The following is a 27,064-nucleotide window of genomic DNA, read 5'->3' as shown; positions in this document are numbered from 1 at the left end:
AATGCCATGTACATATAGTGGCACAGCATGGGAAAAAAAGGAAATGAAGGTAACAAAGCCACATACTCGGCAGAAGGTCAATCGAATGCAGGGGTTACAAAAGGCGTGGGTAGGCCGGATGAATTGCCACAGAAGCAACACTGACACAGTTTCCCGCATTACGGATCGCCAAAGCCTCTCTCAAGAGTCGCCTTCGTGTATCTGGTCGCCACGCCTTGACCTAGGTCTCAGCCCAGAGAGGTTGGCAGTTAATGCCTAACTCTAATTGGCTAGAAAGATTTGAATTATGATTTTTGCCATGCACCCGACCTCTGATTTAGGCACTGCGACGATATAAACAAACCTACAGGCCAAGAGGATACAATAAGCTACGTTCTTAGCACAAGGAACAAAATTTAATGGCCTGTGATTAACGCCACACTCTGAATCGGATTTTGAAAATCGGGTGAGACGATCAAGACAAAAACGATTTCTGAAGAGAAGGCGTACGTCCTAAGTTTGAGCGATAGAATAAAGATTGATAAAGATTGAGACACTTTGTAAAAATATGGGACCACAACACATTGGTTATCGCGCGACAAAATTTTTGATCGCTCCAAAAACAGGCCGAGAAGTTTTCGTTCAATTAAATTACGGTTGGAGCCTGCACCTGGCCATTCTTGTTCTTTTCTACCTGTCTGGTTAGGACATTAAATACAAGATGCGTACATGATTTTACAAGAGCGCCGTTTAGTAAGGGACATACCACACCACTCTTAACTAGTTTCGAATGACAACAGTTAACAGTGAGCATAGGGTTTGCGTTTGGTTTCCCAGGCTTCCAACAAAGGCCCTCCTCCATGCACAGCATTACATCCAAGAATCTTAACATTCCTGCTGCAGGGAATTCTTCAATGAAAGTTAACTGAGGGGGCAGACTGATGGCGAATTCCATTGGGAGAGCAATTTTTTGCCCTGCGCGGGTTTCGTGCAGGTGTGGCGCCCCGCTTCGACGAAGTTGGCACCACTGTTTCACGGGCCTTGCCCGGCCGAATAAACCTTCAGTTCCGATTCAGCTGTCGTAGCGAGCACTTCTTTAGCTTAGCCCCTACACATGCTCGCGACGGGGTCGCATGAGTTTGCTTTGTTAATGGAATGATAGCAATGAAGGTACGATGCGCGCATTGGGCATAGCGCGTGACCTGCGTGCTTTCTCTGTTTGTTTTGGCCATGTGGTGTGGTGCTTCAGAATCGCACAATATAATTACACACAGCAGGACGCACCGTCATTTGCACTCTTCAAGAGACGCACGACAACCTGCGCGACACACGAGTTGAAAGAAAAAGAAATGAAAGCTCGAACGCCACGGCCTCACTTATAGCGCGAATGCCTCCTCGTATCTGTCTTGTTCCGCAGAGATGCTCGCTGGGTCAAGAAGTATTGCTCCTTGGAGCCATTTTTTTGCCCCTGCTCTACCCATGAAACATTCAACGCATGCCCCGCTCTGCCAATGGAACATTTTTTGCCCCTTCCCGGTGCAAAACATTGATCCAGCTCTGCCGATAGAATGCGTCATGAAGGACTAACCGCTGTAGACTCAAGAAATCTGATTTACAATGGGAAATGGTGATTAAGTCGTCTACATATCTACCTACATACACTGAATCAAGTTGTCACGAGGTGACAAAAGAAATTATAGAAGAGTCTAAGGTGTGCAAATAAATTTCTGACAACAACGGGGCTACAGATCAACGAATGAAACCACATCATCTTTTTATGAACTAAACATCATCTACACAGGCTGCAGTTGAACTTAAATACAAGTCTAACAAATTCATAAAGTCCCTGATGGCTGATCCAGCATTGCGATTAAAATTTCACCAAATTGTCACACAGGAGATTATTTACATGCTGCAAAAGAACTCACCTCTTGAGCGAGTAATACAAATCTTTAACGTCCAATGACATCACATGAACCTGAGAACTATGGAACACCTTGAACCCGTAAGTGTTGGGCAAGGAGAAAACTGAAAGTGATTTCTGAATAGATGAATTTTCTCAAATAAAGCAATAGCCTGCTACTGTCCTGAAATGTGACATTCCTCCGAGGAATGTCCCATGTTGGACTTCGTGGTTTGAAATTGAAAAGACGACAATGAAGAAGAAAACGTGAACAGTCACAAAGTGCACAGTCAACGTACGGCAAACTCGTAGCTAACAACATGGAGAGGGACAGGAACCGGAAGCGTACTCGGCTCTGTCTATAATCTTACGTATTGCTGGCAGACCGCGCGAATTTCTATATTAAAAACATTCATATTGCATTCGCACACACATTATTCGCGCCTCCGATTAAATTATTTTTGTTTACCTTCGTAGTTTGCCCCTCAACAACCACGCTCGCATGTGTATCATGAAGGGCGCAGGGTTGCTAACACAGATTTCGTATTTTTTTCGCTAAATATGATATATAAAATACGAGTTAAATATGAAATAAATGGTAGCCTTCGCTACCATTTATCTCTTCATCCTACTGTCGAGGCGTCAATGCCACTGGCTTGAAAAGTAACCTCGACATCCGTCACCTGTGCAACAGACGACGGATTTCCAAGTTGTGCCAACTGCATCAATTTTCAATTGCCGCAGCAAGTCTACTATCATCTCACCCTTCGTGATAACGTGTTTCCTCACCAGTCAAACAAGTCACATATCGCACCAATTGTCGTCGACATTCGTGCATTCCCTCAGGGACCCCAGAGTGGAACGCATTACCGGGGCACATTGTAAACATTGTTAATCCTGAGTCTTTTGGTAAGCGGCTGTGCTTGTACGTTTCAGATGCTTTGTAATTTCGATGATTTCCCATGCGATTTCCGTGCAATATTTTTTTTGTAATTGTGTCTCTGTTGGTACTTTGTTTGACAGGACGTTTCCCGCCTGTCTTTTTTTGGTGAGTCATTCGGCTACTCAGTTTGCTTGTTTTGTACGCCTGCCTACCCTCGTGTAATGCCTTTGGGCCCTTTCTAATTAGAGACACGTTTCTCTTTTGAGCATTTCATGCAAGTTTTCAGTCCAGAATATGCACTGGCGCGCCATGAAATACATTGAAATGATTTTGCTTCCTAATGTGAGCACGATTTTAGGAATGGATGCTCATGCGAAAAAGATATGGCTGCCCTGTGTTTGCTCATCAAAGGCTCAAAGGCTTATCAAAAGACAAAGGATCATCAAACGGAATAATTCGTGTAAGGCTTGCTAAGCTTTCGAGAAGGTACCTCACTCCGGCACTCTTACAAAATTATCCTCGCTCAGTGTCAACTTGCTGTTATTCACGGAACACACAAAACTTTTTTTTTTTTTACCTGAGAAATTGCAACTTGTCCAATTTTACGCACGTCGTCTCTGGTAATCCCCCACGGCTCTGTCTTGTTTTGTTGGCACTTTTTTCTTTGAATTAATTATATTACTTTGTCATTTGACTCCACGCGTACGTCTTTGTCGACGGCTGTGTCATTTATCGGGAGATTGGTTCGATGCGTAAATAAATAAATAAACATCGTTGCTACTACGACTCTGGAAATCCGTTTCGAGAGTCTCGTAACGTATTCTTTCTATATGCAGAATACTGAACATTGTTACTGTAGTTGGAGCTAGGATAGGGACAGTGACACCAGGATAGGGACAGTGAGAAAGCGTCATAAAAATCGAAGAAAAAAATGTGAACAGGAAGCCGGCTGACGTAAGCATTATTTCATGTTCCAATATTTCCCACGACGAACGAGTACCGCACTGCGTCTTAAGGCAAGCCTCCATAGAGCGAATTTTTTGCAACGAAGTTCCCGCGGCAACCTGCCATGCGCGTCTCGCCGCCATTTTGTTCGCCGGCACGCGCTCCATGGGACGAAAAAACAGTGGAAGGGGTCGAAAAATCTTGCTCGACGTCACTGTTGCCAGAGCACAAAGTGAGAGCCTAGTGAAATGAGTTGCTCTAAACAATGCATTTCATGTCGCAAATCATGCAACATCCACTAATAATAGTAATAATAATCTAATAAGCACCATACCTTCCACGTACATACATGATGTCGAACACGGGGTCAGCTTGAAGTCCTGCATACAGCACAGGCTGGTGGAAACAGAGATGCGAGGACAAAAAAAAAAAAAAAACTGCGAAAGAAATTGTGCTCTATACGTTTCCTTCTATCTTTTTTTTTTCGGTAGCCCAAATGATGAACAACAAAGTTAGAGTGGCATCAAATCAGGGACATCGACAGAGCCGTTTATTTAAGGGGAGTATCCTGAAATGCCGCCGTTAAGAATCCGCCGTTTAAAATCCAATTTGTTAAAATGCCAAACGGCGCTAGGGTAGCGCTGCGCGCGAGCCCAGCCAACACGTTCTAGATTGCATAAGCCTGCGCCCTACGTCACGCACGGAAGGCTGTGTGAGCTTTCCTCTTGTTCGCTATTTCATTGACGTCGTAACAACATCAGCAGTTATAACATCAGGCCTCCCTGAGCGATGTTGTGCGCAGGCCTTCTACCGTGCCAACTGACATTCCATGGACTTTTGATATGTCGGCCTGGTGAACCTACCCTTATTGTTATTACGCATACCTCACTGTCATATATAAATAACATAAAAATATTACAATAACAGCTTTCCACAGGATGGGGTGGACATTAAAGTGGAAAACAATGCTGTTTGGAGCCTTTGAATGATTCGCTTTCAGGTTCATACGTGCTGTTCACTCAAACAGTTCACAAACAAAGAGTAGCTTTTTGTTTTCGACAAAAACTGCAGAAAAATGTCTTTTCCAAACAGGTACTGATTGTACGGAGCATGCCTGCCCTTATTGTTAAATGAAATCGCTCCTATTCCAGTTACTTCAGCAAACAATTTCGAGAACAGAGCTCGTGGAGGACATGAGGGTAAGCTAAAACAACATGCATTACGAACAGTTGAAATAGGGCAGTCACACGACAGAACAATTACTTTCTAGCATGTACCGATCATTGATTTGCGTGGTGCGCTGTGTCCTGTATTCTTCGCAGGTTTCTAAATATCCTTAGTGAATTTGCACATTTGTACTGCAGGATGTCTTGCTTTATTGTCTTGGGAAATTTACCAACACAAATTTGAGCTGTCAAAGTACTGAAAAACACGTTTCCCCCCAACAGGAACTGCATTTAGGCAGAAAGGCAGCCCCGTCGTAGAACAAAATTATTATCTTTGTGGTTAGCTCCCCATGCGTTTCGCAAAGAATTAGAACTCCCACTATTAACTTTTCATAGGACGTAGGCCAGGCATGGAGAACATCTTCGTTGTCATAAGCAACGTCTGAACCTTATTTATCATGTCACAGTTCTCCTTGGCACAACTGGCATTGCTGAAACAGTGCGATCAAATGCAACTACGTTGCCCTTTCGTGGTGTAGCAATGGAAGGGCAACATAGTCCGACCTGTAGTTCAGCAGCACACATTCCATGTCCTTAGTGAATGCAGAAACTGGCATAGTCAGTTCAGAGTGGCTGATCCCGTTGTTTACTTAGAAGATGTTCATTATTGAGGATTCTATAGGCGTTACAAAAATGCCTTTTCTGGAGGAAAATATGGTCACCCGTACGTGTGACGCCCGTACCTCTTGAACACGTGCAATAATCCCATTATCGAGAAAATAGCAGAAACTAGGCTTAAAGGTCAGATATGCCGATTTTGAAGTGCCGCAGAACTGAGCGATACTCACAGTGTATGTTCATTAGCGAACACTGAATATCTGTGCGAAATATCTTTGCCCAACCGTTTGTAGTTTTTTAGAAAACATTTTTCTTAGTTTCCCCGACCGCCCGTCAGACCGTCGGTAAACCCTGCGCACAGGCGCACCGACGTCACTGCTCTAGGTTTATCTGTCTTTGTCTTGGCATGGAAGCTTGGCTTGGCTGCTTGGCTTCCTTGGTTTCGCTCTCTGTGCATCGTACATTGGCGAACAGCTGTTGTGTTATTGCTAAGCCGGAAACAAAGCATGTGAACATTTCTTTTGCAGAACGTCGTTTGGAAAGCGAACTTCCTTGTGCTGATCTTGCCTTTTATGAGCTGAAGCGATATGATACAGATATGATAATGAAAAATTGAAGTTGATACGTGATATGCTACGGCGAACTTCTCGAGAATGCGATGGTGCAACGCTGTTAGAACAGTCCATCGGAGCATTCAACTGTTACCTATTATAAGTTGCCAGAAGACCAAGCAGTGCGAAGTTCTTGGGTGACAGCGACAGCCGTGCGGACTGAGTTCCACTCCAAGGATTTCGTCCGCGAATGTTATCATAGGTTACGCGAGACTCCAGAGGCAATTTGGAATCTCGGCACGAAATCGTCTGAAGTGAGATCCCCGGCACAGAAATTTTGAACGTGTCACGGAGGTTCAATGCAAAACAACGAGAGCAAAAGTAAGTCGAGATTCAGATCCAAAAATGGGAAGCTTCACGAATGGATTCTGCAGCTGTTCAACTGCGCTATCTCTGATATAGCCACAATTAACAACACAGCAGTATTGGTAGTCCAACTTGTGAATTACCACAGGTGCACGCTGAAGGCAGGGTCTGGCTTGCATCTGGTGCACGAAGAAATTGCTGACACGTTAGTTGCAGTCTAGCTTCCCCAACAGGTATGACAATGTGATGTTATAATTTGAGCATTCACCTAATTCCACTTTTCATGGGTGACAATGTGATGTTATAACTTGAGCATTCACCTATATTCCACTTTTCATGGGAGCTGTCATGCAGACATCTTGGCATGACTCTTAAATCAGCGCTCAACATTACTACTTCTGCTTTCAGGGTGGAAAACAAAGGTCGCCATTCCAATTAACTGCGATCTCCCAGTTCATGCACTTTTGCTGTCCAAACACTGGTTCCTGTGGATGGGGTGCTACAAGCTTCACTGTCTGATATAGAAGGTATGTTACATTAGTTCAGTTAATTTTCCTTTCGCACATTTTTGTTACTGTTAGCTGGATTTAGAGCACTGCACGGGCCGACTTTTCCGTGCCCGACCCGGCCCGGGCGCATCGAAAAATGGCCCGGCCCGACCCGGGCCCGGACCTTCATATTTTTATGCAGCCCGGCCCGGTGACCCAGTGACTAGAGCCCGGCCCGGCCCGGCGTGTAAGCAAATAGAGCCCGGCCCGGCCCGGTGACCCGGCGAGTAGATCCCGGCCTAGTATTTCCAGCCGCGAGGTACGCGTTTCTGGCGATTATCAAACAAATTTATAAGTAAATTTATAAGGAGAGAAGACAAACATACAAGTGATGGCGGTTTAACACCGTAACCGCACGAGACCAAATTAAATCCAGAACGCACGGGGCGTTATCGTTACACTGTCAAGATTTTGCGGAGATAGAGCATGCTGTCGACAAACTGCTTCTCCCAGTCCCTATCCCTCTCACCAAGCTTTGCCAAAGTGATTGTGAAATATGTGAGGAGCAATGTAAAGTGGCTTGGAGAATGTTCTAGAGGGTCGAATCATATGCATAATGCAGTACCCTTTGCTTGTCTTTGCAAACTATGCACAGGAATGACGCAAGCGCATGAAGATATGAACTAATGCATCTCCAATGTGTGGAATTAGCTGCGTGGCCCGGCCGGGCCTGACTCTCGGGAACATATTTGTCGGCCCGGGCCCCGCCCGGCCCGCGGTGGTGGCGTATTTTAACGGCCCGGGCCCGGCCCGGCCCGCGGTGCTGGCGTATTTTGTCGGCCCGGGCTCGGCCCGGAGCACAGAGCCAATAACAAGCCCGGCCCGGCCCGCGGGCCGGGTCGGGCCCGGGCCGGGTCGGGGGCCCGGGCCCGTGCAGTGCTCTAAGCTGGATTGCTGTTGGACATACAATCATTTCTGACACGCAGAAGCTGATGTAATCTTGTTTTTCGTTTTAGAATTTTCACTGTTATCAACGTCCATTGAGGAAGGTGTTTTTACTATCTGTTAATGTTTGATTGAAGAATAGCCCAGAATTCATGTTAACATTGTCTACTCTTACTAATTCACTGTCGGTATTCTGACAGCTAAGAAGAATTAGAACTATTTGTTTGACTCAACTTCACACTGGATAGTCGTGCTGGATTGGCATGTAAGCTAAAATACATGCATTCTACAATACTTGTGTTGCACTTGGTACATTACTCTGAACAATGCCACAATCATATATTTTTAATGGGCACTAGGCAAAAATACCTGAGCAGTGCTCCGTAGACTTTTTATCCAAAGTCCATAACCTCACGGCGAAATCACACTATGTAGAAGAGCAATGTACAATTATTCTGCGATTGAGATGATTCACAGCAGAAAGCACACGGTTGAGAGCATGTAAATTTTAATGAGACGAGACTTTCAGGAATTGAACATGGACCCTCCTGCTACCAGTCAGAGACGTTACATTTCAGGCACTCATTGACTTTTCGTAAATTACTTGTTGACTTTGTCCCAAGGTGGAGCTCGCCACAGCTCATTTGCCTATCTGTTAATGTTGCGGCTTGTGTTGTGTTTTTCTGTTTGTGTGTTCCAGCCTCAGAACAGTTATTTTGGATCAGGTCAGATACATTTCATTTAGACGTGGCAAACACGAAGTGGTGTTTCTCAACACAACTTAGCAGTGGCTTTCCTGCACTACTGCTGCGGCCATTAAGCGTGAACGGAAAGCCACAAATTATATTCACTGTACTTATATGCTGTGCTATGCAATCCTGTTCGGGTTCTGTCAAATGAGCATGTAATGGCACGCAATGTAGTTATATAGTTCAGTGATTCTTTAAAGTGGGACTATTGGCAGCGTATGAATGCAGTAAGGAAACTGACTTATTATGACAAGTGTTTATGTATTGTACATTTAACTACTCATTTTATTTCTTAGCTTCTACCAGTGTATCGTGTCCAGCCATGTTGTATTAATTTGGAACATGTTCATTTTAGTAGCCAGCTGGGTACTATAGAGCAGCTGTCACAATGAGAACATAGCTCGTGTGTGTTTGTCTTTGCCAACATGCTCCTTGGTTTTCATCCCTGATGCTACACATGTTAGGGATAGGTTTTCGAACCGGTAGTTCCGGCCAAGTGATAATTGCTTTTCCCGATGTTATCACGCTGGCAGATGAAACATATGGTTAAAATTATTTGGTGGGCAGGAATTGCGTAGCTTCACATAAAAAGTACTCTTACTACACGTAAGAGTGTTTTCAAATCTAGCTTTCTTGTGTTACTGACATTATCACACAAGATGCAAGATCCACTGCGACCCTTTATATGGGGGTGCGTACAGTGCAGTCAACAGATGCCATTTATAAATATGTGTTTCCTATTGCATTGAAATGAGGTAGTTTCTATCTGAGAGTCATAGTAAAACACAGGCAGCCAAGGACAGACTCTTGATGCCCTCGAGAAACTCGGCAACACACTGTAGGAATTCTGGATGCCCCCTAAATTTCCAGAACGCAGAGATCACGTCTGCGTTTAAATAACAAGTAGTTAGAGAAATCCAAAACAGATGCATGGTAAGCAGTCCGCTGTTGGATTTGCTTCTGTCCGATATATGTTATCTCAAAGGGGACGCACGGGCACACTCAGAATGATACTACGGCTGCCTGTGAAATAGAATGAGAAGAGGGCGAAGATAACCCTTTTTCTTGTCTCTGATTCTGTTGGTTAAATTGTCATTTGTTTGACAGCATGTGTGTGTATATTCCAGAGTGTGCTAATTAACATATCAGTTGAGAGCTAGCAGTTGTGTCGTAACTGTGTCATCCGGTCCTTGTCTGCTTGTGTTTCACTATGGCCATGTTTGCTACTGCAAAAGAGAGAGAGAGAGAGAGGAAAGACAATAGAAAAACACGAAAAGAGCGACCTGGAACGCTACCTATTCCAGTGCTCACGTGGAGGCAATGTAATGAGGTAACACGTTCCATTCATGAACTGCGCATAGTAGTACAGGTCACAACGGCAACCAATTATTCAGATTTTTCTAGAACTTGTTTTGGCTTCTGGAGCTTTGATTGTCCAGTCTATTATTGGAGCTTTATGTGATTCCCCTCTTGATATATATTAAGATTGCTGATCCTCTACAGTTCGTTAATTTTGAAGCTGTACTGTGCTAAGGTAGAAGAAGAGAACTGTCTTATCTTCATTTGGATATATAGAAATAGTTTGTAAGGACATTCCTTGTTGAGATTTATATTTGCACCAGGTCCCAACATTGCTGATTGATGGAAAATGTAAATACAGAGATTTATTTTCTTGTAAACAATACACAAGTGTCGTCTTTTCTAGTGAAATATTTTCTTTTGACAAGACATCAGTTGCAAGGTAAGGGGTTGTAGGGCACAATGACGGTAGAGTCTAGCTTTTTTTTTTTTGCCACTTCACATATATTCACTGTTATTCGTGTGCACATGCATGACTAGGAAGCTACAGCATGTGCATAAAAAAATTATTTCGTATGCAGCCTCACATATGGTTCAGAAGATTAGATGATGCACTACATCTGCATTAACAACTGAAGGATGGAGCAATCTACACTATCAAACTTGTAGGTCCCAGTCATATGCACCTTTTACAGAAAAGCTGGATTCCCATTTCAAATTCTCATCGTAGGATCCCAGACGGCTTTGATACCAGTTGCTTATTTGATCATTGCCTTTTTCTTTTTTTAGTTGTTGTCATGTGTGAGTGTACTTCCTATGTTATTGAATTTACCCACTCCTGCAATGGCTCCAGAAGAGCCAGCAGTATCTTGAAATAAATAAATATTAACGTCCAAGCATATATAATTGTACTTCATGTGCGATGGTTATGCTAAAGCATAAGTTCCATGAGGACTCTACTTGCACGAGCCCTGTAAGACTGGCCATTGCGAATAACTTGATAACGTGTCTCCACCTGTAAAGGTAAGGGGCAGTCGTGAATGCTGCAGACATGGTTGCATTTTACAAATTGCTTATCATGTCCTACATGATAAATATTAAATACGAAGTGATTTTTTCAACAATTCCTGAGCACGGAATTAATTCAGAGACTGACCAGTGATGTCACCCATGACGACAGTCACATAAATTGCCTCTAACACTTTTACACCCCACGGGCTGAGTTGTGAGTTGAAATAGCACACTACACAGGGATAAGGTGCACCCACTGATGCTATGCCCTAACTCTTCAGACCCCCGAAACAACATCTTTAAGTGGCAATATGTGCTCTGGTATTTCTTTTGTGTCTCCATGGTGCGCAACCACATGGCTTCTGGAGTCCATGTTTTTGTGCTACGGTGCTCATGAAAAACAAAATCCAAATGTTAGACATGAAATGTAGTCCTTTGTAGCATGCTACACGATGGAGCATCACATGGGAATGTGTGATTCAAAGAAAGCTTCAAGAAAATGGACAGAATCCCACAAAAAAGTTCAAAATGTGATTGGTATTTTGCTTCACCTCGCTCGTCGTTCCATAAAATTGTGGACGGTGTTACACATTGATAAATCGTATGTAAAACTTGTCCCATATAGCGGTATGCGGTTTCCCAAATACATAGCATCTGCAAAAATAAAACGTTGTCGGCATTTTCTTGCTAAAACCGCTGTAGAAACATCTGTCTATTTCATCACTGGGCAAGCGCTGTAAAGGGGCTAACGCAGACGCGACTTCATACAAATTGTTGGAGCTCACAAAACACAAACGACGAATTCACAAGATCGCAGAGAGCTTCGTTCCCGAAGGAGTTCGCAGCTGCTGTACTGTTTACTCAGCGCGGAACCAGTGGAACCCGGCTGTCCGCGATCTTCATGCACAGATACGTGAAGCCACGAAAAGCCTTAGCTGGAAGCCACTGACGCGGGGCGCGTACACGCCACCATGCTCGTTCGGGTACATCTACGTCATAAACATGGCTGCGCCCATGTGTGTTTCGGAATGAATTACCTGTATAAGTAGTAATTTTCGCGATGACTTATTTTTTGCGGTATTCGCGAACGCCCTTTTTTTTCGCGAATTTAAAGATTCGCGAAATATTCGAAGCAATGACAGAAAATACGAGAGAGAAATAAGGCCCAGGACGCTGATACATCTTATGTACGCGGTTTATTACGCCCTTATACTGCACTTGTTGTAGTTGCCGCTTCTGGTTGTGCCGATCAGCGACTTCGCGAGACATGTTCGTTGACGGGAAGAAAAAAATTGTCACCTACCGTATGGAAGACGGCACTGTCGGGCAGTCTATGCACGTGGTCGCTGGTTGAAGGAGGACGCGGCGACGTTGGCTTGAAGTACCGGAGCAAGAACATGGCGGCAATGAGTCGAAAAATACGAACCTGTCACGATGTTCACTGTATCGATACGGACACAAGACTGACGGGAGACACGAAAATTCGGCAATGACCTAGATGCCACCCGAGTGATGACCCCTCATTGTAGCACACTGAGTCAGAAGGGCTTAAAAGGGATGAAATGGGTTGTTGTCCAGGGTTGTTGTCCTTTTGCTTGTTCAAGGTGGAAAGTCCCAAAGACGCCTCGTGCGGGGTCTAGTGACACTAGCGGGGGCGACTCACTGCGGTACCGCGAATTCAGGTTCCGCGAATAATTGCCTGATCCTGGTTCCTCGAAAATTCGCGAAATATTGAGCCCGCGAATTAACCACTTATACAGTATCTGCTTTTTTTTTTATATGGTACTCTACCGAACTGGGAGAATGAAGGTGCATTTTGGGGAGAGTTGGATGGGGCCTTTAAGAATATCACAACCGTTTCGACTATTTGGGATATCGGCATAGCTGACCTTTAACCTGGTGGACTGCATCATTTTTCAGGATGAGATGCAGTAGAGTGCTTCAGTTCTGACATTCCGCGACTTATTTCTGACAGAGTGCTGCTCGTGGTGCGCAACATTCTCTTCAGTTTCCCAACGAAACTCACAAAAGGAAACGCACTGAAAGAGTCCAGCGGGCCATGGCGCATACAGTCCCCTGCAAGGTGCACAAGCGAGTGCACGTTGTAATTAAGTTGCGGTGTTCCGTAGAGGGCTTACATTTGCTGCACAAAGTATGGGAGAAGCTTCTGAGCGTAGTTGCTGTGCTTCCCGTACAGTGCTGGTGTAGCAAGCATCCATGATGCCACATGAAGAACGAGGAAGTGATCGTACAGCTGGTCTGGCGAAACTTTCTTTAGTGCGACTGGCCCAGCATAGAGCAGAAAACTATTAAATTCGGTAGCCTTCCAGCGCTCTAGCTCCCCAACACCTCTCGGTTTCCTTTGGAACTCGCTAGGGAAATCTTACCGGTAGGACTGCAGCCTTCCGCTGAGAGTATGTTGCTGCTCGCCACTAAATTTTCCTCTGCCATACTTGCCACCAATCCAAATGACAAGGAGCCTCCTCATCACTCCTAAACAGATGAGGTCCATATAATCCAACGTAAATAATGCCACAATGTCAACGTCCAAACAGAGAAATGGTGACTCTCCAGTATTTTGGTGCTTGCAGCGTTTCTCCCTGAACCTTTCATTGGTGTGGAGAGGGGCACGTAACTCTAGGAAAAGCATCCTGTTCTCCTGATGTGTGCTCTTTTCCTCGCAACGTTCGCACCCATAGTAGCCATTGTGGCTCCTAATGCGTTTGAGAAAACTGCGTGCCACGGCGTCGCATGTCACCGCATCCAGTTTTACACCCGTGTGTGCCCCCTTGAACTGGATAAGCTCGGTCATGAGACGCTGCACTTCCCCCAGAAACGGTGTCAGAAATGTGTCAAGATTCGGTGGCTTTCCTTTACCACGATACAGGCTCACTAAAAATGCTCTTGATTGCTATGATTTGCCACCCTGCATAAAATGGGCCAAAAGCACGTTGAAGAACCTTTATACACTTGGAGGCCACCAATATTTGCTTGCAATCAGATCTCACTGGGGAGAATCCCCACTCGAATGCACTCCAAAATACCAGCCCCAAATCCGAAGTGGGCAAATGTGCCATCATGTTGCAAATGAGCTCTTTTTTGCGTCCCCAGTATGGTTCTGGCGTCTGCTGGAATGTCGTGACCGCAGGACATCAAGAGCGCCGGTATATTCTTTACGCAGGCCTGCGTCAGGTTACGCTTGAGGGAAATCCTTTCTAGTCTCGAAACTACTTTGTCCTCATAATTTTCTTCATGGCTTTCGCAATGCTCCGCTGCCACACCGTCATTTAACTTATCCCACGAGAGCTCAGTGTCCGTCTCATTCGTAACTGGATGGTGAACGATTATTTCATTCCCTGAATCCAAATGTTCATCTTCTGATTGCGGATGCGGATCACGTTCGCGCGTATGAAGCGAGTTACTGTTCACTATTTCACTCACAGTGTCTTCTCACGCCCTTCGCAATGCACGGTATCGACACACCTCGACATGATGCATGCGTTTCACACGGAACATGTAATAACTAAAAACGCTAATGGCTAGCAATATAACACCGATTATATTGCAAAACACAACTATTGAAAAGAGGCACAACCAGATGAAAATGAGCGGCAAAACAAATGTCGTAACGACCGCGGAAGCAGCACGGGATGATGATGATGCGTTCATGCATTTCGTAGAGATGCTGGATACAAGACGTTATTTATTGTTGTTTTCGTTCAAATTTTGTATTTCCTGCTAGATTTTATCTCCTTCGCGACAAAATCTTAAAAAGCATAACATCACAATCCCTAGCAGCATTTCCGCTTCCTGTTCCGGGCTCCCCGTCTTCCTGTATTGCACGTGTTCTTGTTATCGGCATTTTCATTCTGCCTCTCTTGATCCTGTGTTTTTTATTCCGCCTTGCGTGATATACAGGGTGTCCCAGAAAACGTGTCATTGAATTATAATAAAAAAACTACGCCACCTAGAATCATGCGGTCAACAGCATTTGTTCTTATTAGGTTTTTGCCACCTCCTAATGTCAATGGCATGTACTCCAAGTTTAATTATGTAAATATTTGCGAACTGAACTCGGAAATTTGCCAAGTAAAGGCCACTTTTTTTACCCCACCAATATGAAGAGCGTGCCGAATTCACTCAAATTCATGATAATTCACAGTGATATTCACGAGCTATCCCATCGGAAAAAATACCCGAATATCATGGTTTTCGGAGCACCGGACCATAGCGCGCGATGACTTTTTGAGCGCAATCGCTCTCAGTGCGACGAAAGGAGGTTCCGAAGCCAGCCCCCAGAGTGATAGTAGAAAAAGTAACAGTTCCTAAAATTGGGAGAGGGAAAGCATTATCCCAGCGAAAGTCGGACGTGATAAGCCGTGCCTGCTTTATCTCTTTCTGTGGTGTCGAGGAGGGCTGGGTTTCCAACCTCCTTTCGTCGGACTGACAAAGATTGCGCAGAAAAATTCATCGTGCGCTATTGTGTGCAACCTCCGTAGAGCATGATGTTCGGCTATTTATTCCGATGCGATAGCTCCCGAATATCCCTGTCAATTATCATTAATTTGACTAAGTTAGACACGCTCTTCACATTGGTGGGGTAAAAAAGTGACCTTTACTCGGCAAATTTCCGACTTAAGCTGGCAAAAATTTACATAATTAAACTTACGTTACAGCGACCTTCACATGAGGAGGTGGCAAACACCCAGTAAGAACAAATGCCACTGACCGCATGACTCTAGGTGGTGTAGTTTTTTTTTTTTATAATTCAATGACACGTTTTCTGGGACACCCTGTATGTACCGTTTCTTTTGTGCTATGTAGCCTATGTGCAGTATTTTTTGTCGATCTGGTACCTAGTAAGGTGGCGCCATTGTAAGTTACTCTAGTTACTGTGCAAATTCCTTGAGATGGCACCTATATCATCAAAGCCGCAACAAACACACAAAATGAGGTGAGCTTTCGTGAAACATGCCCAAGATTCGCGGACAAAAACTTAAAGCGTGCTTCGCCTGCATTACACCCATAGACGCAATGCATAAGAAACGTATAATTTCATTTTGACGGAGAACGCCGACACTTTTTACTGGTTCGCCACTGGACCCTATGAGATCTATATACAAGGAAATATGCCGAAAAGGAATTATCCGTATATCTGTAAAGGCTTTTGTTCATGCGGCGTTTGAAATCTTACACATTGTACTCAATGGGACAGAAGTAGAATTCGCGCTCAATCGTGACTTCACAGTCTTGTACATCAAAATATACCCGCTTTAGGTAATTTTCCACAGCAGTTTCACAATTAGGGGGACTATGTTTGGAACCTAAACTGAATGTATTGGTTTTCTAGCGAGCCAATTTTGTTTCCGAGGGCATCAAAGTGCGACTAAAATGTGAGTCGTCACACTTGCAGATGGCTTAGCCTAACGACACTGCCGCATGTAGGAAAGCCTACTGTAAATTTGAGCACGTGTAAATGGGAGGAGGAATGAAACTCGGAAGGGAGGGAATTATCAGAGTTCAGCGCGCATTCTCCTCTGATAACCAGCACCGCAAGACGGGTTTGATAAAAACATCTACAAAATAAAGGTGCGCTTTCACGGCCAACGAGGCTGAAGAACATTTCTGGTGACTTCTGCTTGAACAACAGAAGAGACAAGGCTGCAGATACTGCGTTCCCCTGAGGTTCGCGTTTCGGGAAATCGAACGCTCTCTTCTCTTCTTCTTACGGCCGTATTCTTGAACAAGCCTCGACTCGAAACTCGACTCGAGCTGCTCCTCGAGGCCGGTTTTGCGCTTCATAAATAGACCTTGACTCGAAACACTCCTCGAGTGGAGGAACTTCCCCGAGCATTCCTCGAAAATCTCGAGGTAGCATCGGCGCTACCTCGAGAGCGCTCCTCAACTCGAGTTTGGCTGGTGTCATGGCGGAAGATAGGTCGTTCGCTGCTTTCATGGACTGCGTTTTGAGCCAAGATGAGCTCTTTCACCTGGATGCCGACTACGCTACCGGTGTGCGACGACGTTCTTTAAGGGACCATCAAAATTCCTTTGAACATTTTGACGACAATGAATTCCTCGTGCGCTACCGTTTCACGAAGGCAACCGTACAAAGCCTTTTTGAAACATTGCCGCTGGAATATAGCGTATGCAACCGAGGGCTGCCCCTACCTCCCATGCTACAGCTGCTCATCGCAATGCGTTTTTATGGCGCTGGGACGTTCGAAGTCATCGTAGGGGATCTTGTGAATGTGTCACAGCCGACAGTGTGCCGCGTTGTGGAAAAGATATCGCAGCTCCTCGCAAGGACACTTTTTAAGAAGCTTGTGAAGTTTCCCGAGGCCGCAGAGGAGTTCGACGCAACAATGAGGGATTTCTACCAAATTGGCAAATTCCCAGGGGTCACTGGATGCATTGACTGCACCCACGTGAGGATAAAGGGACCCGGAGGTCCCGATGGGGAGGTTTTTCGTAACCGGAAGGGGTATTTTTCGATCAACGTACAGGTAAGTCTGTTTCTGTTTGTTATTAAAAAAGAAAAGCTAAAAAAAAGAAGCTGGGCGGAGTTGATGCCATATATAGTTTAAAGCTATACATTATATTCCATTACATGTGCAAAAACTGCGCCCATACATCTTATTTGAATCTTGTTTGCAACTAGGGCGGCTGAGCTCAGTAATACAGAATTATTTATAATTGTTATGATGTTAATTTAAAAATTCCGAGACACCTTCTATGATTACAATGCAAATTTTCATATCGTGGCAGCTTTCTAATCGAAAACTGGTTGTTCCGTACACAGTAAATTTTTTACACCCAGTTTTGCACCAAATCCGTGTTTTTCTACATAAGCACCCCTTTTTACTCCCTTAGGTGTAATAAAAGGCGTAAAAAACAGCGTAAGAAAAGGTGTTCTGAAAATTACACGGATTTTTACACCTACAGGCAAATCAAATGGTGTTACTAGAGTGTGAAAAAGGGTGTAAACACCAAAACACCCTTGTTACACGATTTTTACTCTTTTTGCGCGAGTTAAGGGTGTTAAAATGGTGTTAAAAGACGTCAATGATGGTTTTGAGAGAAAGGCTATACTACCATCACTAGTGTTTTAGAAGGCACGAAGGAAGCACACACTGACGAGATATAGTGTTTATGGCAGGCCAAAGTCAGATGTGTGCAATTAGCTTCGTTTCGTTATTTTTCTTTTTTCCAAGAGGTAAACAGGCGTCGGTCCCCTGGCGGAAAACCCCGCCAGGGGACCGACGCACGTTGGAGTCGGTGGGCGGCAAGCCAAGCCAAGTCAAGGCTGTCGGCGCGGCGTTCGTTTTAGTGATGGGCAAGTCAGTTCACTTTTGTGAACTAGTTCATTTAGTTCAGTTCACTTCACTGAACTGTCTAAAAGAATAGTTCATTCGTTCACCTGTTCGCAATTAAACACAATCCAGCAATATATAGTCCCAAACTTTAAAGTGGCTCGACCAAGAGCGAGATACAACAAAATGATCTTGCAATTCAGTTTTCCAAAGGTTCGAGCACATCAACATAACAAACGCAATCTTTTAGGTCGCTTTTTTATTTTGCTTGAATTTTCTACGTATATTTTTAACGAGAAAAGTAATGCACAGAACAATATGCAAGGTGCCGTTGTCATTCAATGTTACAATCGTGTTTTTCTGATCACTTACGGCTGCTTGCTGAGAGCTTGAGAACACAAAAGTGTGATAGAGCAACTGCAGTTTCAACTCATTTCATTCAAATGTGTGAGAGAGCTTGAAGAAAAGTACAACGTCTAGCGTTGTGAAGAAAAAATTGGGAAGTTTGCAGTGTATTGCTGCGAAAATAGCGTGACCGATCCAGAGCGTGCCAGCCACAAGCAGTCAGCCCGAAGTCAGAACATAACGGCGCCACTAGCAGTTCACAACTGCCAGGGGGAGTTCAGCGCATCAGCGCAAAACATCTAAAAGATGACTCTTCTTCAGCGTTCGTCGTTCATATAGTTCACTTGCCCAAAATACTTCACTCCATACGGCGTTCAAAGCCGCTCCGCTGGCTCTCCCTGCACACCGCCACCCACGCTTTTCCTGAAGCGAATGCGCTGTGGACGAGCAACAGCCCTGACAGGCAACGGCAGGCCCTGCGAGTACTTCAAAACGACCCTCGGCATCGTTTAGTTCTTTAGTTCATCCAGTCCAGTTCCTTCACACCTTCATACAGTCCACTTGAGGCTCTCCTTCCCCGCGCCGCCCGCGCTGTTCCTCAAGCGCATGCGCTGTGGACGAGCAAAAGCTCTGACAAGCAACGGCAGGCCCTGCGAGTACTTCAAAACGACCCGCGGCATCGTTTAGTTCTTTAGTTCATCCAGTCCAGTTCCTTCACACCTTCATACAGTCCACTTGAGGCTCTCCTTCCCCGCGCCGCCCGCGCTGTTCCCCAAGCGCATGCGCAGTGGACGAGCAAAAGCTCTGACAAGCAACGGCAGGCCCTGCGAGTACTTCAAAACGACCCGCGGCATCGTTTAGTTCTTTAGTTCATCCAGTCCAGTTCCTTCACACCTTCATACAGTCCACTTGAGGCTCTCCTTCCCCGCGCCGCCCGCGCTGTTCCCCAAGCGCATGCGCAGTGGACGAGCAAAAGCTCTGACATGCAACGGCAGGCCCGCGAGTACTTCAAAACGACCCGCGGCATCGTTTAGTTCTTTAGTTCATCCAGTTCAATACCTTCACACCTTCATAAGCCCGAATCCCATAACAAGCGACACGCGGCAGATACACGCGAGAAGCGACAAAATCGACGTCACTGCCGCCACACGAGCGTCAAAAAAGCTTTGTCGCGGCTCAATATTTCTGCATCTACTCCCAGTAGATATTTGTAGCATGTCGCTGAGTTCGTTGCCTGTTGTTTGACAAAACCAGCTAGATTTGGCGGCGTGAAACAAGAACTGAAGGCGTGGGCAAGGGAGAGGGTGGAGAGGGCAACCAACAAAACTAGCAGACGAAGAAGTGGGCGGGGCGTTGGGTACTTCAACCGCAGCGCCACTGCGTTACGGCGAATATTACATAGCAACTTCATTACAATTTCTCCTCGTTTTGACGAATGAAATACTATTTTTGGTATATTTATGGCAATTTACAACTTAGCTCGAATAAAATAAGCATTGCTTCTTCAAAAACATCATTTCTCGGTGACGAAATGTCGCTGCTCAAATGGACCAGGAAGTCGCGCCATGACCAGACGCGACAGCGACAAATTCTGCAGCGCGTCGCGTGTCGCTTGTTATGGGGTCCGCGCTAGAGCACTGCACGGGCCCGGGCTCCCGACCCGGCCCGCGGGCCGGGCCGGGCTTGTTATTGGCTATGTGCTCCGGGCCGGGCCGAGCCCGGGCCGACAAAATACGCCAGCACCGCGGGCCGGGCCGGGCCCGGGCCGTTAAAATACGCCACCACCGCGGGCCGGGCCGGGCCCGGGCCGACAAATATGTTCCCGAGAGTCAGGCCCGGCCGGGCCACGCAGCTAATTCCACACATTGGAGATGCATTAGTTCATATCTTCATGCGCTTGCGTCATTCCTATACATATTTTGCAAAGACAAGCAAAGGGTACTGCATTATGCATATGATTCGACCCTCTAGAACATTCTCCAAGCCACTTTACATTGCTCCTCACATATTTCACAATCACTTTGGCAAAGCTTGGTGAGAGGGATAGGGACTGGGAGAAGCAGTTTGTCGACAGCATGCTCTATCTCCGCAAAATCTTGACAGTGTAACGATAACGCCCCGTGCGTTCTGGATTTAATTTGGTCTCGTGCGGTTACGGTGTTAAACCGCCATCACTTGTATGTTTGTCTTCTCTCCTTATAAATTTACTTATATATTTGTTTGATAATCGCCAGAAACGCGTACCTCGCGGCTGGAAATACTAGGCCGGGATCTACTCGCCGGGTCACCGGGCCGGGCCGGGCCGGGCTCTATTTGCTTAGAAGCCGGGCCGGGCCGGGCTCTAGTCACTGGGTCACCGGGCCGGGCCGGGCCGCATAAAAATATGAAGGTCCGGGCCCGGGTCGGGCCGGGCCATTTTTCGATGCGCTCGGGCCGGGTCGGGCCCGGAAAAGTCGGCCCGTGCAGTGCTCTAGTCCGCGCTATACAGTCCACTAGAGCGCAGCGTCACAGCCACTCAAGGCCACAGTGGCCACAGTGGTGTTCTCCCGCCCGCCCCTCTTCTTGTGCGCATGCGCTTTGTTAGTTTTACAAAACGTTCATAGATGGCGCAGACGTGAGACTAGCTTCGGTGACTAGCATATCAAAGCGTATATGTTGTGTGTGTCTGAGAGGCCCAATGAACTGAACTGCGGAACTAATGTTTTGCTTGTTGTTGAACTAGTTCGTTTAGTTCACCCGAATGACTAGTTCAATTTGAAGGGTTCGTCCACGAACGACACATCACTAGTTCGTTTTGGTTCGCCTGGTATGGTGAGGCCGCGTCCGTTACAGTGAGATAGAGCTTGTTTTTCAGCAAAGATGACATACTTAGCGTGCCTAGTTGTGGTGCTTCATGCGGACATTAGACAAAAGTGCCTGCTTGAAGAGGACACTCCAACTGCTTTGAGGAGTGCTATCTCGGCTTCGAGAATTTTGGCGTCATACGTGAACGCCACTGACAGGATTCAGGTATGTTGCTTCTTGTGCCATACGCTTGAAGTAGAACACAGAACTACACATGCAGAGCGTTGTGATGACTTAGTAACAACATTGCTGTCACCTCTAGGTTCGGGATAGCGACTTCAGTGGGTGTTGAATTCGCGGAGGGCGATGAGATAATGCATACGGCGACAGTACCCGTCTTGCAACCTCACCGCCAGGAACTCTCGAAGGATTCAGTACGTATGAGTCGACTGTTATCCTATCTCTGCAATTTAAGCTATATTGTGATCATATAATAGTAGTGTTGCTCAGACTCTCATGCGTCCCTCGGAGCCCGCTACCATGTGTTGAAATAGCTTGTTTGGAAACTTGAAATTGCGCGTCGTTGTCGTCGCCAATGTCATATTCCTTTTCTCTCGCCACGGCATTGTTCGACATTGTGCAGAAAAGGAATGTCAGGCTCCCTTCTGGTAATTCATGCTGGTAGTTCATGGTGAACAGTAGGATTCAAGGGGAAGACGTCGAGCACTGAAGTGTTGCCTATCAAGCAAAAACTATTGTTTTCTGTTGGAAAATCAGTGTGTATTGGGTACATATCTGCTGTGCCGTGTGCACTTGGTGTTTTCTCGCTGAAAACCGTAAAAATTCAAATTGGGAGTATATTTACATGTAAAGTTACTGAAAACAGTAAGTTGTGTTCCCTGTTGGGGCTTTTACAGACCTCCTTGCTGTCCACGCCCTGCGAATACTGGGTTCGTGCGTGAAGGGTTCCGAAGCAATAAAGAACATGTTTGTGCATTATGTAAGTATATTCCACTTATAATCATGATCATAGTCCTGCAATTTGGTAAATTTAGAGAGTACGCAGTGGTACCAGTGAATCTCATGGTAATTGAATTACTGGGTCGTGTAAGAGAATATCTATCACTATTTTTATCGATATTGAAATAGATAAGCTATGTATATAAATATTGACGTTTTGTCGGTTCAGAGACAGATGTCTTAGAGGTAGAAGGTCGATAAGGCATGGTTATGCCCAACTAAGCGCAACGTACAAGTGCAATTTATTTGAAGGCTGATGACGTCGCACAACTATCTCAAAAGCTGTAGATCTGGTACCGATATTTTTCATTGAATGTCCACTTACATATCGATATACTAACAATTTCCAATATCGATGTAAGATTGTGTTCATCAATATTTTTATCGAATCTTGATAATTAATCAATATTTTTATCCAATCTCGATAATGATATATGTGGAAATTTTTTTGATATCTTTGCTGCTCTACAGGTTTTCCCGCACATTTTAATCCAAGCGTTACAAAATTTAACCCACTGGTCCACCACATTAATAAAAAACACCAACCAATTTAATCCAAACGCTACCCGATTTAATCCAAACGCTACCCGATTTAATCCAAGCAACGTGTGTAAATATATTCCTTCATGGAAATAGACATGACTAAGAGTTTTGTGATTATGCCAATGTACCTGATACCTGATATCCGTTCTGTTAATGTATCCTGAGTTTAACACCTGATCTGTCAACCCCTGGCTTTTGCAGTGTCTTATGAGTGCTTTTTGTCGTTATGAGTTTTCATGACTATTTTCAGGATTTGTTCCAATAATTTATTATATCGGATTACTGTTGCTTCAAACAGTGTCATACAGTGTTTTATGACTGTCGACGGTCATATTGACATTCCATGACCATTTCCATGCCATGTGTCATGAATCGATTTTATGGGACTAGCGCTGCGTCGAACAGTGCGATAGTGTTTTATGAGTACCGATGGTCATTATCACATTCCATGACTATTTTCATGATATGTGTACCGAATCAGTGTTATGGGACTACCACTCTTTCAAACAGTGCGATACAGTGTTTTATGACTATGGATGGTAATTATCACGTTCCATAACTATTTGAATGACATACCATGAATCAATTTTATGGGACTACTGCAGCTCCAAACAGTGTCATATATGTGTTCTGTGACTACTGACGGTCATTATGACATTCCATGACTATTTTCGTATGTGCCGCCACGAATCAGTTTTATGGGACTACTGTTGCTTCAGTGTCATAGCTCTTTTCTGACTATCAATGGTTGTTATGACACTCCATGAGTTTATTCATGAATTTGGTCATGACTATGCTTTGTCCGAACACCGTTTTCCATGCCGTGTTGTGTTTTATGACTTCAGACGGCTGTTATGATATTCAATGGCCATTCTCATGGTCCTGTGTCATGAAACGTCGTTATGGGGCTATTGCTGCTTCACACAGTGTCATATAGCGTTTATGACTACCAACAGTCATTATGACATTCCATGATATTTTCATAATATCACAATGGCCTGACTCAATGCAACTCAGCTTCTTCAGATCATGTCATGCAGTGTTTTATGACCATCTACTACCATCTTAGTGACCATCGGCAGTCATAAAAAAGTGTGTGACACTGTGTGAAGGAGCAGAATAGCTGCATAGAGTCATCACCCGGATTATGAAAATCGTCATAGAATGTCATAATGGACAACTGTAATCGTAAAACAATATATGGCAGCGTTTGAAGCCGTGGTAGTCCCATAACATTGTTTCATGGTACATATCATGAAAGTACTTATGGAATGTTATAATGACCGTCGTTAGTCACAAAACACTGTGTGACACTGTTTGAAGCAGCGGTAGTCCCTTAAAAGCAATTCATGGCACCATATCATGAAAATAGTCATAATGACAAAAAGCAGTCATAAACACCGCATAACATGCAAAAACCAGGGGTTGTTGGATCAGTATTCATAAACTTGTGATACATTGGCGTAACCATGAAAGTCTCAGTCATTACAGTTACCATGACGGAATAACACAGAATACCTTTACACATGTTGCTCGTATTGGACTACGTAGCGTTTACATTAAATTGGTTGGTGTTTGGATTATTTTGGTTGTCCAATGGATTAACTTGGGTAGCGCTTGGATGAAAGGGAGTGACCAGTGGATTAAAATGAGCGAGAAAACCTGTAGTAATTACACAACAGTCGTACAAGTATGCAGTTGAGGCAGTGATTCCATTTGGAAGGCACAGTCTCTTTGCATATGGGAACTGTATGAACATCTCAGACAACATTTGTCCTAGATGATAACAGTTCTGAAATTGCTATGCAAATTCCCTGAGCAGTGAAAGAAGGACGGGGTCATATATTTGTGTACTACAATTCTATCCAATGTTCAAGGCCACACTATTCACACCATACGCATTCCTAAACCTGTGTTTCCCCTTTCATAGGATACACCTGTGCCGGTGACACCGTGCATCATGTTCACTGGGAGCAGCATTGAAGAAGCGGAGCATATGGACCTCTATGTCGGCGAGTAGCGCCTTCTCAGAACTATCGACCTTGAAGAGGGCTTGGCTGCCATTCTTGCAGCTATTGGTTAATTCATATTGTCTACAGTGCAAAGCCGCACCGTACATTTTGAAGCCTTGAACAGCGGTGCCTGAAAGTGAGTGACTCTCGTGTAAGAAGCCCCGTGGATCAATTTTTTCAACAGTTACGGAAAAGAGCTTGTGGATGCTTCGAACATCTAAAACGTTTGCTACTTTAACTGACTTGTAGTGTGCCCTGCATCCCCCCCCTCCCCCGCCCACCTCCCAAACAGGCAGCCATTTCGTCAAGGAATTGGAAATTCTTCGGAAGCACGGGTGTGTTCTTTCTTGTTCTTTGGCACTGAACTCTCATAAGCCTGGGGGATTACCATTCTTCTGGCAATGTAGCCGTCCATTTGTCAACATACCTGGCACAGCGCATTACATTTAGGGAAATTACTTTGGGTATTCTGTGCTTCCATTTCTAGTCTTTAGTATGTGCTCTTGTTAAGAGATAGTCTTCTATCCGTTTTCTTTTTTCTGTTTGCCAGAAAAGCTGTTTTCTTTCGTAAAAGCTGTTTGCTGGCTGTTTTCATTACCCTTTCGCATCAACGCTATTTGCAGTAGCTTCTTATTTGGTGTACTGGATCTGTAGTGGTGCCTTATGTGGATTTAAACATTTAATATGCCTTTTCATCTTATTTTTTGTCTCATTGCTGCTGTTTCAATTAGTTATGTCATCAAGGACTCAGTTCTGCTTTGCCTTCCTTCCACATACTGTGCATATTGTTCCACTCTGGGCAACGTTATAAGGAATTTAGTTTCACATGTGTACATGCACTTGTACTTCGCCAATAAACATAACTTTGTCGTCATACATTGTTCCAGGCATATTCCTCACATTCAGGCACGCTGTTGAGCTGGTCGGGCTGTCCTTTTCCAATCTGCGGAACACCAGTCCTCCAGTGACCTGCCATAATGGCTTTCTATTGCTCGTCTGGTGCGCCAAAAATCACAGATTATACAAGGTGACAAGCCGAGGCCTCGCAAGATTTCCGTAACCAGCATGTGCAGCTATGCAACAACCAGCTCAACAGCGGAGGTCCGTGCAATGCTGCGTCCGAAACACTCCATTGTAAGGGTGTTTCTTCTGCAAAACACCCCTTTCAATCGGTGTTTTTGGCAGCTTACACCTTATGGAAGGGGTGTTTTGTGCACGTTACACCTTTTGAAAGGGTGTTTTGTGCCGATTACACCCTTTTAGAAAGGTGTAAAAAATTACACCCTGGTGTATGGTGTAAAATTTACACTGATATGAGGTGCGCTATGGGACAAACCATTTACACTAAAAAGGTGTAAAAAAATTTACTGTGTACTCAGGCCATTACTGGACCCCAGCTACAGTTCTATGACCTCGTTGCGAGCTGGCCTGGTTCCGTGCACGACAGTAGAATATTCGACAACAGTAGAGCGCGGGTCCTGTACGAGCACCACCGAGTGCCAGGCTTGCTGCTGGGAGACGCACAACCTTTTTAATGCCTGCACAATATGCCTGCACATATTGCCTGCACAACATTTTTAATGACGCCTCTGGCCAACCCAGGCGCAAAAGATAGCCCAGAAGGCAGGTATGCAACTCAGATTCAACAAATAATTCGACCAACGCGACATCGAACATGCAGCGTTTATTACACCTATTTTGTGTGTGCAGCAGTGCTTCAAGTGAGGTTTTTTTGAAATTAAGACAAGATTTGGGGTTGAACGAAATCCTTTCGTTTTATGCAGGTACCAGGCAGCGCACATTCGAACCCGGAACAGCGTGGAGCCAGCCTTCGGCGTTTGGAAACGGCGGTTCCCATGTCTTGATATGCGGCTGCAGCACAAGCCGCATCGTTCAGCCGTCATTGTGACAGCGTGTGCTGCACTGCACGATTTGGCTCGCATGCTTAATGAGCCATGCCCTCCAGATCTGACGACACCAGCAGATCCCCCACAACGCCAACAAAGGCAGCGGCAGCATCACGTTTTACCTGTCACTGCCACCCCTGTGGACTCCGTCAACGGCACACAGATGCGCAAGCGCATAATTGCAAGGTGCTTTCAGTAAGCACGCTTTGTAAATGGCATAAATAAGCAATCCTGACA

The 27,064-nt window shown here is 45.0% G+C and overlaps 1 protein-coding gene and 1 pseudogene across 1 annotated transcript; one reads left to right on the top strand and one right to left on the bottom strand.

Annotated features, from left to right (window-relative positions):
* Positions 1 to 13,286: 13,286 nt before the first annotated feature.
* LOC135382801 (uncharacterized) lies at positions 13,287 to 13,715 on the bottom strand. Its single transcript, XM_064612608.1, has one exon. The coding sequence runs from the start codon at positions 13,713 to 13,715 to the stop codon at positions 13,287 to 13,289; it is 429 nt and encodes a 142-aa protein (XP_064468678.1).
* A 3,112-nt stretch (positions 13,716 to 16,827) lies between these two features.
* Positions 16,828 to 27,026, top strand: LOC135367711 (putative nuclease HARBI1; annotated as a pseudogene).
* Positions 27,027 to 27,064: the final 38 nt, after the last annotated feature.

This window comes from Ornithodoros turicata, chromosome 1 (genome assembly GCF_037126465.1).
Source record: "Ornithodoros turicata isolate Travis chromosome 1, ASM3712646v1, whole genome shotgun sequence".
Taxonomy (NCBI): domain Eukaryota; kingdom Metazoa; phylum Arthropoda; class Arachnida; order Ixodida; family Argasidae; genus Ornithodoros; species Ornithodoros turicata.
Note: the sequence above shows the minus strand (reverse complement) of the source record. Positions and strands in the feature narration are given on the sequence as shown.